The sequence below is a fragment of the Hypanus sabinus genome, chromosome 6, assembly GCF_030144855.1.
Source record: "Hypanus sabinus isolate sHypSab1 chromosome 6, sHypSab1.hap1, whole genome shotgun sequence".
Lineage (NCBI taxonomy): Eukaryota > Metazoa > Chordata > Chondrichthyes > Myliobatiformes > Dasyatidae > Hypanus > Hypanus sabinus.
In genome coordinates, this window is record NC_082711.1 from 51929317 (window position 1) to 51943841 (window position 14525).

The 14525-nt window shown below is 36.1% G+C and overlaps 1 protein-coding gene across 2 annotated transcripts in view; it reads left to right on the top strand.

Annotated features, from left to right (window-relative positions):
• dnajc1 (DnaJ (Hsp40) homolog, subfamily C, member 1) overlaps positions 1-14525 on the top strand; it is a 193264-nt gene that overhangs the window by 38591 nt on the left and 140148 nt on the right. The window contains exons 1-3 of one of the 2 annotated variants that reach the window (XM_059972108.1): positions 2617-2701; positions 4693-4794; positions 4883-4929. In XM_059972108.1, coding sequence (XP_059828091.1) covers positions 4732-4794; positions 4883-4929 — 110 coding nt within the window. In that variant the 5' untranslated portion in view covers positions 2617-2701; positions 4693-4731. Of the gene's footprint in view, positions 1-2616; positions 2702-4692; positions 4795-4882; positions 4930-14525 lie in introns of those variants that run through there. The other variant, XM_059972107.1, reaches the window with a different exon arrangement.

Genomic DNA, 14525 nt, shown 5'->3' on the forward strand with positions numbered 1-14525 from the left:
TATTTATCTGTGGCATGTGCACAGTGGCTCAATTGAATTATCTAACTCTTAACTCCTGAGTGCAAATCCTTCTGAATCTCTCTTTCATGTTGGTTGTACAGCTCGATGCAGCACTGATTTTTGCTCCCATATATGTCCCTGTTAGACAGAGAGGTTAAACATTGCTACTCTTAATTAATTGAGATAATCTCCACAATTTAAAAAAAAAACACATGTATGTCTTTTTGTTCTGCCCAGCATCACTGTCAAGGGATTACTTACTGCCTCCAATATATATTTTACATTCAGGGAAAGACATATTTGAATATTATTCTCACTGCCAGCCTGAATAATGATTGGAAATTGGCAAGCAACCATTGTGTACCATGTGATTTTATTTGAGTTTTTTTTAATTTAGTGAAGGCGAGTTCTTAATTAAAAACTGATGGAGATGGGGGAGGGGTGCATGCTGCATCCCTGAGCTAATTTGCGCGTTAATGCAGTTTGGACTTTATTCACATCAGGGAGACGTAACTTATTGACTTTAACTATTCTCCTGCTTCATTATTGAAACTGTTTATGTGCTGGGTTATGGAATATAATTTTTATACTAATGGTACTAAATTTCTTGTCTGCATTTATCTGTGTCAAGTTATCTTGTAGATTGTAATTTATATTTTTTTGCCCTTTATATCTTGTTAAAAATATTGTTTGAGTGCTTCATGAAATCTGTAAATGCAGCTGCTTTTAAAATAAAACAAGTTTCCTAGTAGTTTTTTTCTTCTTGTCCCTATTTTTATAAATATTATAATAGCTCACGATGACCAGAAAATATGCAATTATTATAGGTTGGTAGAAATAAAGGTTCTTTGTGTTGTAATCTTCTATGGAATAATTCATTATTTGCATCTTTTTTATTTAATTAACATAGTTAAGCATCAGCACAGTAATACATTTGTACAGATATACTGGAGATAAAAATGTTACTGGTAGCACTCCCAACAGTTTTGGTCTTTGCCTTCTTAACTTTATTGCAGAATTCTTTCCAAGGTCAAGCATGGATTATATTTCAAGTAAATAAAAACAAGTTTGACTGGGAGCATGCATTTCACACACTTGTATGATTCTTCTACCAATTACATTTTTAAAAAAACAAGGCTGTTCCTGTGTAAAAAAAAAACCATTCTAATGAAAGTTGTTTTTAGTCTTCATAATCATATTTTGGAGCTACAAACCAAGAGCTGGAAGACCAGATAAGGTAGAATATGGAGAATATATTCATCATTATACATGTTCCCTTGATTGAAAGTATGCAACATCATTCTTAAAAGGGTAGACTGTTTTGGCTAAAGCCCATTTCTGCTGGATATCTGTTTGATTGGTAATCTTGATGACTTAATTGAGAGATCGAGCCATAAAGTATTACCAAATGTGAAGTGGCAAACAGATTAACGTAAAATGTATCACTTCACTCTACCTTGTGTACTGTATGGAATTTGTATAAATTCATCATTTTTGTTCTGCATAGCTCTGTGGTGTAATTGAGTTGAATTTGTTTTAAAAGTGGAACTAGAAACAATAAATTTATTATTGTAAATTTTATTAGTGGAAAATAATTAACATTTTTGTATTTGATTGTGATTCAGAGAAAGTGTTGATAATAGTGGTGTAAAATAATGTGGAATACAGGCCAATGAGTCTTTAACCTGGCAATCTTAAATTCATTCTCAGTGTTTCTAAAGTCAAATGTTCATATTAATGGAGACAAAACTGCGAGTGTCATTTACTTGTTAAGTGCTGTAGTTCCAGAAGTAGTTCCTAACTTCTAAATCAATGTTTTGAAATTGTTCTGGTTTGATTTCTGGTCAGTGATTTCAGACCAGTGTTAAGAGCTTGGGAGAAGTGGGGGCAGGGAGGTAAGATATTTAGGGATTTTAAAAAAATGTGGAGAAAAATTCCACGTCCTATTCCAGATTTGTATCTTATGACCTTGTGGCATGTGTGGGTGTGTGTGAGGCTAGCACTGGGCTTGTCTATGAACAGCTGAGCTTTAGATTGATACAGTACTTGACTGTGAACAATCACTGAGATATGGAGAAGATGGAACTTGCGGTGTGAACTATATAATTGGCTCTGCTCCACTGTGGAGTAAATATTATAAATCCAAATAAATTGCTGTACATATTGCTAGTATAAGGTTGGGATTAATATGTAAAATAGTGATGAATTGCTTCAAGCAGGACCTCCCCCACTGCACCACTAAAATAGTCTAAATTCCTTATTCACTTGTGATTTAGTATATTCATATGTCAGGAGCTATTACTCCAGGGATGACATAATGGTAGGATTTTTTAAAATCATAAATATCAGATTTATTCCAGTTATAATTTCTAAGTGCATATTTTGACACACCAATTTTACCAAGTACATTATTTTAATTCTCCAAAATTTGAGATCTGCGACTATTGTAATCCTTGAAATCAAACACTAGAGATTGATGAAATTTGCAAGCTCATTTAGTTATGTTGTTGCTTTCATCCTGTGATGAAAAGTCCTTACTAACTTGTGCTTGGTTTGACACAAGGGATGACGTAGCATTGGTATGTGGGGATATGCGTGACTATGGCTTCTTCCTCTATTGTAAGCATGAAGCAATGACTGAGCATTTTGAGAGCTGGGCCAGTGCCTTTGCTTTACACTTCGCTTTTTTCTCATTCAAAATGTACGTATAACAAAAATATTGAATTTTCACCATTTAAAAATGAGGAAAGTTGAATTTCTGTATCAGATTTAAAAGAAATAAGGCATGTTTTCTAAATAGTGATTCTTTAAAGTATTTCTGAATAAAGGTGGCCATCAATATTGCATACTTTTTGAGATGGTGTGAAATGATATTTTAGCCTGTTAGTATTTTTATTGGATTCTGCATATTCACTTTTAAGCTCCTGATTTTGTTATTTAATCTACAGTAGTTGTATTCTTTCCCCAAACTTGTTCCTAAAATATAAAGAATACATTATTTATATGAACAGCTAAAATAATCTTATAGTTATTGATTAATGCATTAGACACGTTTTAGTAACAAAATGATTTGTTTGGCGATATTGTGAATAAGATAAGACTAACTTGTCACCTATACATCGAAACAGTAAGATGTGTTATTTGATGTACGGTGATTGGTTTTAACATAACTGAACAACTTTGGTACAGCAGAAATTTAAAACAAGTCGCAAAGATTACATTCAAACTGTGAAATATATTTGTATTATGCAGCATATTAATATCTTTTTCAAAATCTGATATCTATTTTTTTGGCATGCTCAGTAACTGACAGTAAAATTGAGCCCTAGGTGGATGATTTCTTTGCATCCATTTTCACTTCCATAGTGCTAACAAAGTTGGAATAATTTCCTAAAATGTTATCTTCAAGAGTAATTAATAAGTTAGGGAGAATATATTTACTTTGAATTAGCAGTATGAATTAAAAAAAATCAGATTGTGGTTAGTTTTCATTACATTTTAACAAATATTTGAAAAATTATTTTTCAACTTTATCATGCTTTTGAACCTCAATAAACCACATTAGTTCAAATTATTCTTACTATTCTGTTTCAAGGCTGATTTGAAATTAAAATATAATCTGCATATTTTAGTTGTTTAGGTATTACCTATTTTCTAAACAAACCAAGACTTAAAAAATGCATCATTTTTGTTTTGGTAACTATCTGTCATTCTCTGATTAATTTGAAATGGAAATTCTGCTTTGTTCAGTGAGAAAGCAAAGGACAGGCTAGTAGTTACTGAATTATGCTGTAAAATGGCATTGGAAGTTTCTAAATTTGTTTTCCTTTACGTTTTTGAGAATTGTTAAGAGTATCTTGTTTGGAAAATTGAAGTTGATTGATTATAAAATGAAATGCAAATTTTCTTTGTCTTAGTTTGTAGAAATTTTATTTTCAAGGGGGAGATGATTAAAGTTATTGACCTATAAAATGTTCAGTCAGTTTAAAAAGAGATTAAAATATGCGACTTGAGTTGATAGTGGAGAAGTTGTGATTGCATTTTAAGACAATGCAGCAAAGCTAATTAGCTGTAGTTTTGTGTAACTTGCGCTACTTTCCCATAAGTTTTAAATTGTGAACATTTTGTGCAGTAGTTTATAATTTTGGAATTGTAAAATTTAAGGCTTGATTTGTTTTATGTTGTGCAGATGCAGTATAGAGATCTGCCAGTGATTACTTTGTTTTAAAAGCTCGGCAACAGTCACAATCATATATAAAGGTGTTTCTTTGATCAAACAGAAAAATATTGCTGCTGGTATAAAGTTTTCTTAAAATTCAGTGTAGGAAAGCTTGAATAAACAGTTTGTCTCAAAAGAAACAGGTGCCTCTCTTGTTAGGCAGTATCATGTTATTAACCTGGTGTATTCCTCTCACTACTTATTTGCTTCTCTATTGAACAGGGTCTTTATGCTTTCTTTAAAACCTTCTAGATACTGACTTTTTTGTGTTGCAGTCGTTCAGAGAAGTGAAAAAGAAAAGGAAGTAAGACACAGTGACTGTTTAGTCATGTGCAGCTGAGTGCACAACATGGCTTTTGCTCAAATTACATTGCCTGAGGAGTTGCATTGGGTTTGCTGTGTTCCTCGCTTATAAAACTATATTGAGATTTTGGAGTTTTTGACAAAGTCTACTTTGTATTTTTTTTTTGCAGGATTCTTCATCTGCAGACATTAGGAAAGCTTACCGGAAAATGTCTTTGATCTTGCACCCCGACAAGAACAAAGAAGAAAATGCAGAAATTCAATTTAGACAGGTAAGGCAGCCTTCTAGTTCATTTTATCATACCATTGTTGTATTTTTTTGATGAAACATTTTTTATACTAATCTTTTTGTGTTCTCAGTTAGTGGCTATCTATGAAGTTCTGAAAGATGAAGAGAAAAGACAAAGGTATGATTTATTAAGCCCATTAACTGTGTTATTTTGGGAGTTGCTTATCCATAACTCTGAATTGAAAGATAAAAGATGAGCAAACTTGATTTTATTTTTCTCCAGGTTGTTTTTGTTCACTGGTTAAGTATGTTCTTAAAATTAGTTTGTCAATAAAACGGTATACTTTGATTTATGGTGAATAATGAAGCTGATGTTTGCTGTTTGACTGGTTTTCAGTGCATTTGCCCAATACTGTGGTATACTGTAAAACATTGATATTATTTTTGTACAACTAGACCCTTGTTATTAATGATACTAATTTTCATGTCTATGTGTTTGAAAGCTTTTGAGCTATGCCCTTTCTTCCCCTGACTCTTGAGCTATAAATCTGCCTTATTCTGACATCTTATGGCAAATACAGCTTTTATAAACTGCTATATAGAATTAGTGGTATGGTTTTTCTCCAGTAGCAACTGGCAAAACGTAATAGTTTTATATCGATTCAGTGTTAAATATTTATTTATTCTTTTTTGCCTGAATGAAGTAGCAGTAGCCGGAGGCTGGGCAAACATGAGAATGTAGTAGTTAATCCCTTCTTAAGATCTCTAGCGTTCACGTGGCCTTCAGTAGGCAATATCCCTTACTAAAATGTTAACTTTACAAATACATCAAACTTGCTACTTCCAACAATTTAGTAACTTGTAAGTTAAGGGTATGCAGAAAATGGTTGAGATTGTTCATTTAATTGGGGACAGCTTTTTAGCAAACTTTTGCAGATTTGAGTTCAGGTCTATTTTTCTCATTGTTTCAGCGAATGAGGACCTCCATAAATTTGCCTCAGGTTACATCACCGTCCAACTATTAAGATTTACAGATTCTGGATAATTTGAATAACTCCTAATATTTAGGAGCCACCTCTCACTCAGGCAGACATTAACAATGAACTTCACAATCAAATTCATTGCACCAGCATGTCATTTGGCTATAGAAAGGAAAGAGTGTTTTAAAGACCAAGATATCAAATCTGGTATTTTGTTAAATACCAGATCTCGGAAGTCTGGTACATTTCTGAGATTTGGTCTGCTGTAGAAGGCACTTCAAAGCTCTGCAGAGGTAACACTAATATTGTGTCTACAAAATCTTCCTCAGCCATTGGTAGTATAAGTGAACCAATATCAACATCCTCTTTTAGGCCAATTGTTGGGTCCTTAATTACCCTCAGTTCAAAGATTAAAGGTTCAAAGTACATTTATTATTAAAGTGCATATGCAGTATACAATCCTGAAATTTATCTTCCCTGCACAGTCATGAAACAAAGAAAACCATGGGACCAACCTGCTCTAAGAAAAACCTCAAACGTCAAGCCCCTCTTCTACCCCCATGAAAAGGGAGCACTATTCCAAGCTCCGTAAGAGCTCACCAGGTGGACAGAGGATAGGATTCAAGAGGGTTACTAAATAGCTTGAAAAATTGTTAACATCAGCAACTTTTCCAGTTAGTCCTTGGCTCAAGCTCACTCAAGATGAAGGGCATTTGAAATGGCATTGAGAATCTTAAGACAACAGACACTCAACTTAAGCAGCAGAGTGAGCACACTGCTTCCCAAAATACTCAGTCACCCATCCCATCTATTCCATCTGAAGTTCTACATTTTCCTCATTAGCTGCCTTAAAACCCACATAACTATAGTAGAAGCAAACCATTCTTGATCCTGGGGTACTGCTTAAGGCAACTTCATGCAATTGCATTCCAGTGGATATTTGTCACTTTATAATGCAGCTTCTTTAGATCAGATTACATGAGCTCGTCTTAAATGTTGGTATTGCTGAATTTAGTGCTTTGCTCTAATCTTGGTGTTACCGCAAGAGACTGCTGATGCTGCAAATCTGGAGTAACAGACAAATCACAAGATCACAAGACAAAGGAGCAGAAGTAGGCCATTCAGCCCATCGAGTCTGCTCCACCACTCCACCATGAGCTAAACCATTCTCCCATCTAGTTCCAATTCCGGCTTTTTCTCTTATCCCATGATACCCTGTCTAATTAGATACCTATCAATCTCCTCCTTAAACACTCTCACTGATTGGGCCTCCACAGCTGTATGTGGCAACGAATTCTATAAATTCTATAAATATAGACCCTTTGGCTAAAAAAATTTCTCTTCATCTCTGTTTTAAATGAGTACCCTCTAATTCTAAGACTGTGTCCTCTTGTCCTGGACTCACCCACCAAGGGAAGCAGCCTTTCCACATCTACTCTGTCCAACCCTTTCAACATTCAAAATGTTTCAGTGAGATCCCCTCTCATTCTTCTATACTGTAATGAATGCAATCCAAGAGCCAACAAATGCTCCTCATATGTTAGTCCCTGCATTCCAGGAATCATCCTAGTGATTCTTCTCTGAACTCTCTCCAACATTAGCACATCCTTTCTAAGATAGGGGGCCCAAAACTGCACGCAGTATTCCAAATAGGGTCTCACCAGTGCCCCATAGAGCCTCATCAACACCTCCTTACTCTTATACACTATTCCTCTTGAAATGAATGCTAACATAGCATTCGCTTTCCTTACTGCCAATCCAACCTGGTGGTTAACCTTCAGGGTATCCTGCACTAGGACCCCCAAGACCCTTTGCACTTCCGATTTTTGAATTTTCTCCCCATCTAAATAATAATTTGCCCGATTGTTTCTTCTTCCAAAATGTACAACTGTACATTTTTCAACATTGTATCTCATCTGCCATTTCTTTGCTCACTCAACACTTCCTGCTCCTCCACCTATCTTGGTGTCATCCACAAACTTAGCCACAAAACCATTTAATCCATAATCTAAATCATCGATATACAGTGTAAAAAGAAGAGGCCCCATCACCGACCCCTGCGGAACACCACTAGTAACCGGCAACCAACCGGAATAGGATCCCTGTATTCCCACTCTTTGCTTTCTGCCTATCAGACAATGCTCCACCCATTCCAATATCCTTCCTGTAATTCCATGGGCCCTCATCTTATTAAGCAGCCTCTTATGCGGCACCTTATCAAAGGCCTTTTGGAAATCCAAATACACAACATCCACAGCCTCTCCCTTGTCAATCTTATTTGAGATTACCTCAAAAAATTCCAATAGGTTGGTGAGGCAGGATCTTCCCTTCATGAAACCATGCTGGCTTTGGGCCTATTTTGTCATGCTCAAAGTAATTCATAATCTCATCCTTGAGGATCGCCTCCAATAACTTTACAACTACCGATGTCAGACTAGTAGGTCTGTAATTTTCTTTTTGCTGCCTCCCCCCTTTCTTAAACAACGGAACTATATTTGCGACCTTCCAGTCTTCCGGAACCGTGCCAGAGTCTACTGATTCCTGGAAGATTATTTTCAATGCCTCTACAATCTCCAAAGCCACCTCCTTCAGAACCCGTGGATGTACTTCATCCATTCCAGGAGACTTATCTATCCTTAGTCTATTTAGCTTCTCGAGGACTTTCTCTCTAGTAATCTTGACTGTACCTAATTCTATTCCCTGAGACCTCTGGCTATCAGGTATGTTGCTAATGTCTTCCACTGTGAAGACTGATGCAAAATACTCATTTAGTTCCTCTGCCATCTCTTCGTTACCCATTATAATTTCTCCAGCATCCTTTTCAATAGGTCCTATAACTACCCGTGTCACTCTTTTACTCTTCATAGATTTAAAAAAACTCTTAGTGTCCTTTTTATGTTAATTGCCAATTTCCTTTCATAATTCATCTTTTCTTTCCTGATGACTTTCTTAGTTTCCTTCTGTAAATTTTTAAAATTCGCCCAGTCCTCAGTTTTCCCACTACTTTTGCTTCCTTATATGCTGCCTCTTTTGCTTTTATTTTAGCCTTAACTTCTCTCGTTAGCCACATTTGTGTCATTTTTCCTTTATGATTTTCTTTTTTCTTGGAATATGTTTTTCCTGCACTCTCTTTATTTCTTGTAGGAATTTCATCCAATTCTGCTTTACTGTCCCTTCATTTAGCTTACTTTTCCAATCAACTTGGGCCAGTTCCTCTCTCATACCACTGTAATTTCCTTTGTTCCACTGAAATATTGATACACCTGATATCAACTTATCCTTTTCAAATTTGAAACTGAACTTGATCATATTATGATCACTACTTCCAAGGGGTTCCATTACCTCTAGCTCCCTAATCACCTCAGGCTCATTACACAGCACCCAATCCAAAACAGCTGATCCCCTGGTGGGCTTATGGACAAGTTGCTCCAGAAAGCAATCCCATAGGCATTCTACAAACTCCCTCTCCTGAGATCCAGTATCTTCCTGACTTTCTCAATCCACTTTCATATTAAAATCTCCCACAATTATCTTGACATTTTCCTTCTGACACGCTTTTTCTATTTCCAGCTGTAACTTGTAATCCACAACAAATGAACTGGAAGAACTCAGTGGGTCAGGCAGAATCCAAGGAAGGAAACGGACAAATAACATTTCAGGTTGAGAACCTTTGGAAAGATCTCAAGATGAAGGGCCTTGACTGAAATATCACCTTGAAAAATCTCACTTCATAAGCATTGCTTGACCTGTTGGGTTCCATTAGGTACTTTGTATGTTGTTCTAATCCTGGTGTAGATTTGTAATCTGTTCAGTTGTGCAAATCTCAGAGTAAGGGATTCCTGGGATCTGGGAAGATTGTTTGGTGAGGAAGCAAAGGTACAATGCAGCAGTAGCCATTGGACCCAACAGGCCCATGCCATCTCCTAAGGGAACAATCCTTTTAGCTGTATAAGTGTAGCTCTCTTAAGAACACATCAATTCCCCTTTGATCAATGAATATTAAAAGAGCAATGTACCAGTTAACTCACCAGATGTCTTCGGATTTTGGAGGAAATCCATGAAGAGAACATAACATTAAACAGTTAACGCCCATGGTAGGTTTGAGCCCTGCACTGGAAAATCCAGTTTTGAAAAGTCAGTATAAAATTGCTTGATTATTACCTGTAAGTTTTGCCATAGCCATATATACTCAAATTTGGAATGCAACTATGAGAAGCTAGCTCTATTAAAGCTATTACATTGAGAATTGGGCAAACTCGCACACCTTCTTTTCTCAGCTTCATCTTTGGACACACCTCCCCCATCTCTCCAAATGCTGATAAAACTCTAAATTACAGACCTGCGCAAAGGAAAAATCTGAATAAAATTTATGAAAAGAAACATTTTGGAAATTCCTCTCCTCTTAAATTTCTGTAATCCAGCCCAATAATCTCTAGAGAATCAGAGTAATTTGGGAGTTTTATTGATAGCAGCTATCTTTTTGTTGACTTGTTCATGGGACGTGGCCAGTGCAAACAAGACTAGTATTTACTACATGTCCCTTATTGTCTTGGGCTGAGTAGTTTGCTAGGTTAATTCAGGGAATAATTGGGAATCAACTGCATTGATAGGTCTGGATAAATATTGCAGATATACTTTCATGGGCTGTTAACAAATTATGAACATTTACAACTGTCCAGTAGTTTCATGGAAACCATTATTGACATCAATTTTCTAATTCTTATTATTCAATTCAGTGTTTAATTTCCAACAGTAGAAATAAACTATGAAATGCCCTCTTTGAGCAAAATGTATAGCTTCATTTGTACATTGTTAAGAGAATCTATGCGTACTGAAAGCTAGCCATAATCCATTGCAAAGGTCAGTTTACTCTCTGAAAATAATTATTTTGAATTTGACTATTTTGTTAATATATTTACATGTCCATTTGTCTTCCTCAAATAACCTACCTAATTTGATAAATGTTCTTGCTATTGTAAGTACCACAGCAATGAAAACGATGTGCAAATCCCTCTTGTAGAGAGATCTGAGAATATTGGTTTGTTTTACATGAGCTAATTTTAGAAATTTTGATGTTTTTTAAAAGTATTCTAGGTAAAATTTATGCTTTGTATTATTTAGTATGGAGTAGTAGTACTGTTGGTTGTGTTAAATACAATATAATACTGATAGACTAAACAATTTAAAAAGACAGCATTCTCTTTTTGTATCTAAAAACACAATTTAAAAAAGTGGTGGGGGGGGGGGGGGGGGAGCTGAGAAGAGCTTTTTGATACAACAGAAATTGTATTCCATCACCAGGAGGCAGTGTGCAATATAAAATTGACAGCAACACCAAAGGGTAATGAAATGAATTTGTATGATCATTTTGTAAAGTATATCCTTGTTAATGAAGTAGTTAATGCTTTTGCTTCAAACACTTTTATGTTTATTCTGACTATATAGTTTGTTTAGAAAACACTTCTTACAACTTTTAAAATTTCGTGCTGCAATAAACCTTTCTTCCCAAATTGTGTTATGATATTTATGTACACTGAGAGATGAAGCTGGAATGAGGCACCTTGCATTGTGTAGTGTTGGATACTGTATGTTCTGTCGTCTTACTTATGGGTTTTCAGTTTTTTTCTTACATAAATTTGGTGAAAGTGCACCTGTGATCACAGAGCGAGAGCAATGAAGACCCAGAATGCTAGCACAAACTAAACGGAGATGCTGGAAGGCTGAAAGGTTCTATTTTTGTGCATTTATTTAAAAAGAACTGCAAAGAAAAACTTGAGAATTAAAGACCAGTAAGCCTAATGTGATAAATTACTCACTGAAATTCTAAGGGATAAAATGCACAAGGATTTGGAAATGTGGGTTGATTAGGGATAATCTTTTTGGCTGTCTGTGTGGAAGCTTGTGCCTCATAAATTTGAGTGTTTTAAAGAAAGCTAAAAAAAGTCGATTAGGATAGGGCAGTAGATGTAGTCTGTATGGACTTCAGTAAAGCCTTTGATAAGGTTTCATGTAAGAGGCTGCTATTGAAAGTTAGACATTAATGGGATCCAATGAGAGCTAGCTAATTGATAGTATGGTAGGAAACAAAAGTGATGGTGGCAAGTTATTTTTCAGACTGGAGGCCCATGACTAGTGATGTTCCCCAGTGGTCTGTTCTAGGTTTGTTGCTGCGGTCTTCTGCATATATGATTTGGATGAAAAGGTACAAGGCATATTTAGTAAGTTTCCAGATGACACTAGATTAGGTGGTGTTGACAATGAGGATGATCATCAGGATTTAGTGGGTTCTTGATCAGCTGAATAAGTGGACTGAACAATAGTAAATTCAGCTTAATTCGGAAAAGTGCAAGGAAAAACAAATTTGAGATTTTGAAATCAAAGATTTTGGGAAGACAAATAAAGATAAGACAATAGTCAACAATAGGGTCATGGGAAGTGTTGTAGAACTGAGATCAAGGTGTGCAGGTACATTATTTTCTGAAAATGTTATTTTGGGTAGACAGTAATGTAAAAGGCTTTTGACATGGTGGCCTTCAGTCAGGGCATTAAGTATAGAAGTTGGGATGTTGTATTGCACTGTTCACGAAGTTTGAGAGGCCACGTGGGATATTATAAACATGAAATTCTGCAGGTGCTGGAAATCCAGGGTGACACACTCAAAATGCTGGAAGAACTCATCAGGTCAGGCAGCATTATGGAGAGGAATAAGCAGTCAACATTTGGGATCAAGGCCCTTCATGAAGACCTCATGAGACCTGATAGACAGTCTCAGACAGAAACATTGACTGTTTATTCCTCTCCATAGATACCTTGTATGGTGACACTTCTAGTATTTTATATGGGATATTGTGTTGAGGTTTGGTCACCCTGCTACAGAAAAGATGTCATTAAGCTAGAAAGAGTACAGAGAAGATTTATGAGAATGTTGTTGGGACTCGAGGGGTTGGACAGATTGGGACTGTTTTGATTGGAGTGTAGGAGATTGGGGGGTGAACTTAGAGGTGTATTTAATCTTGTTGAGCATAGATAGGTCAAGGTGCAGTTGTTTTCCCCTGGTTAGCGAATGAAGAACTAGAGGCCAAAGGTAAAAGGTGAGAGGGGAAACATTTAATCGGAACCTTGGACAATATTTTCATCCAGAGAGTGGTCAGGGTATGGAATGCACTGCCAGAGGAAGTGTCATGACTTTGTGGACAGATACTGCTTTTAATCTGCAATTTTAAGATGATACCACCATAATGGACCATATGTCAAATAGCGATTGAGTCAGAGTACAGGAAGGAGATAAAGAGCTTGGTAATATTGTGTTATGACAACAACCTTTCCCTCTGTCAGCAAAACTAAAGAGCTGGCAGTCAACATGCTCAATCTATGCCAGTGGTGCTGAGGTTGAGAACTCCCAAGTTCCTAGGAGTCAACATCACCAGTAGCCCGTCCTACTCCAACCATCAAGAAAGCTCATCAGTGCGTCTACTTCCTCGGGGATGAAGGGATTTGGCATGCCCTTGTTGACCCTTACCTATTTTTCAAAGTTACCCTATTTGGATTTATGACAGCTTAGTATGGCAACTGCTCAATGTGTGACTTCGTGAAACTGCTGAGTTGTGCACACAGTTTAGCCTTTCACAGAAACCAGATTCATGTCTATGGACTCCATCTATAGTTCTTACTGCTTCAGTAAAGGGGTCAGCATAATCAAATACCCCACACACCATGGACATTCTCTCTTTTCCCCCTTCTTCCATTGGGCAGAAGATGTAAACATCTAAAACATGTAACAGCAGACTCGAGGACAGCTTCCACCTCTCTGTTATAGCACTATTAATTATTTCCCTTGTACAATAAATTGGGGTCTTGCTCTCACAATCTACATTGTTATGATCTTGCACCTTATAGCTTACTTGCATTGAACTTTCTCCATAGCCGTTACACTTTATTCTGCATTGTTATGCTTTTTCCTCTGTCATGCAATGACCTTATCTGATTAAACAGTTTGCAAAAAATGTTTTTGCTTTATTTCATATATGTGGCAATATCTCAATTGAGACAGGTACATTAACAACATTTAGAGGTACTTGGATAGGTACAATGATAGGGAAGGATTAGAGGGATATGGGCTAAACATGAGCTATGGGACCAGTTTAGATGGGTATCCTGGTTAGCATTCACCAGTTGGACCTAAAGGCCTGTTGTGCTGCATATCTATGACACTTTTTTTTCCCAAAAGGAATTTTTTATTCTTTTTAAAATTTTATGAGAAGAATAGTTCTTAGCTTATTCCTGCCTTTTAGTCATGATTTAAGATGCCAAAAGAGAACATTACCCTTTTAAAATCTTAGTCTATCAGCATTGTGCAGTGTTTATAACAGCCTACAATACTGTTACTTCACACTAGAATAATATAAAGCATAATTTCTACCTATAATAGAGTACTTTATAAAGTTCTCAAAATTGCTAAAGTAAGTAAAGAAGAACAAAATGAGTAAAATTAAAAATAATGACAGAATCAATTAACAAAGCAAGGTTGTCGAGATGCCTTACTCTACTAAATTGATAGCCAAATAGTTCACATTGCTGCTGTACTTAAAATGGAAAGAACATTCTATCAATTTGGTATGTTTTTTGAGGAAGACAGATGTGGGAACTATGGAACATTTAAAATGTATTAACAAAATTATTTACAAATTTATGACTTCTGTGAGATGCTAAATTGTGTACACAAATCTCTATAGTTTCTTGTAGTCACGCATTGAGCAGTTGCCATACCAAGCTGTGATGAATCCGGGGGTGGGGG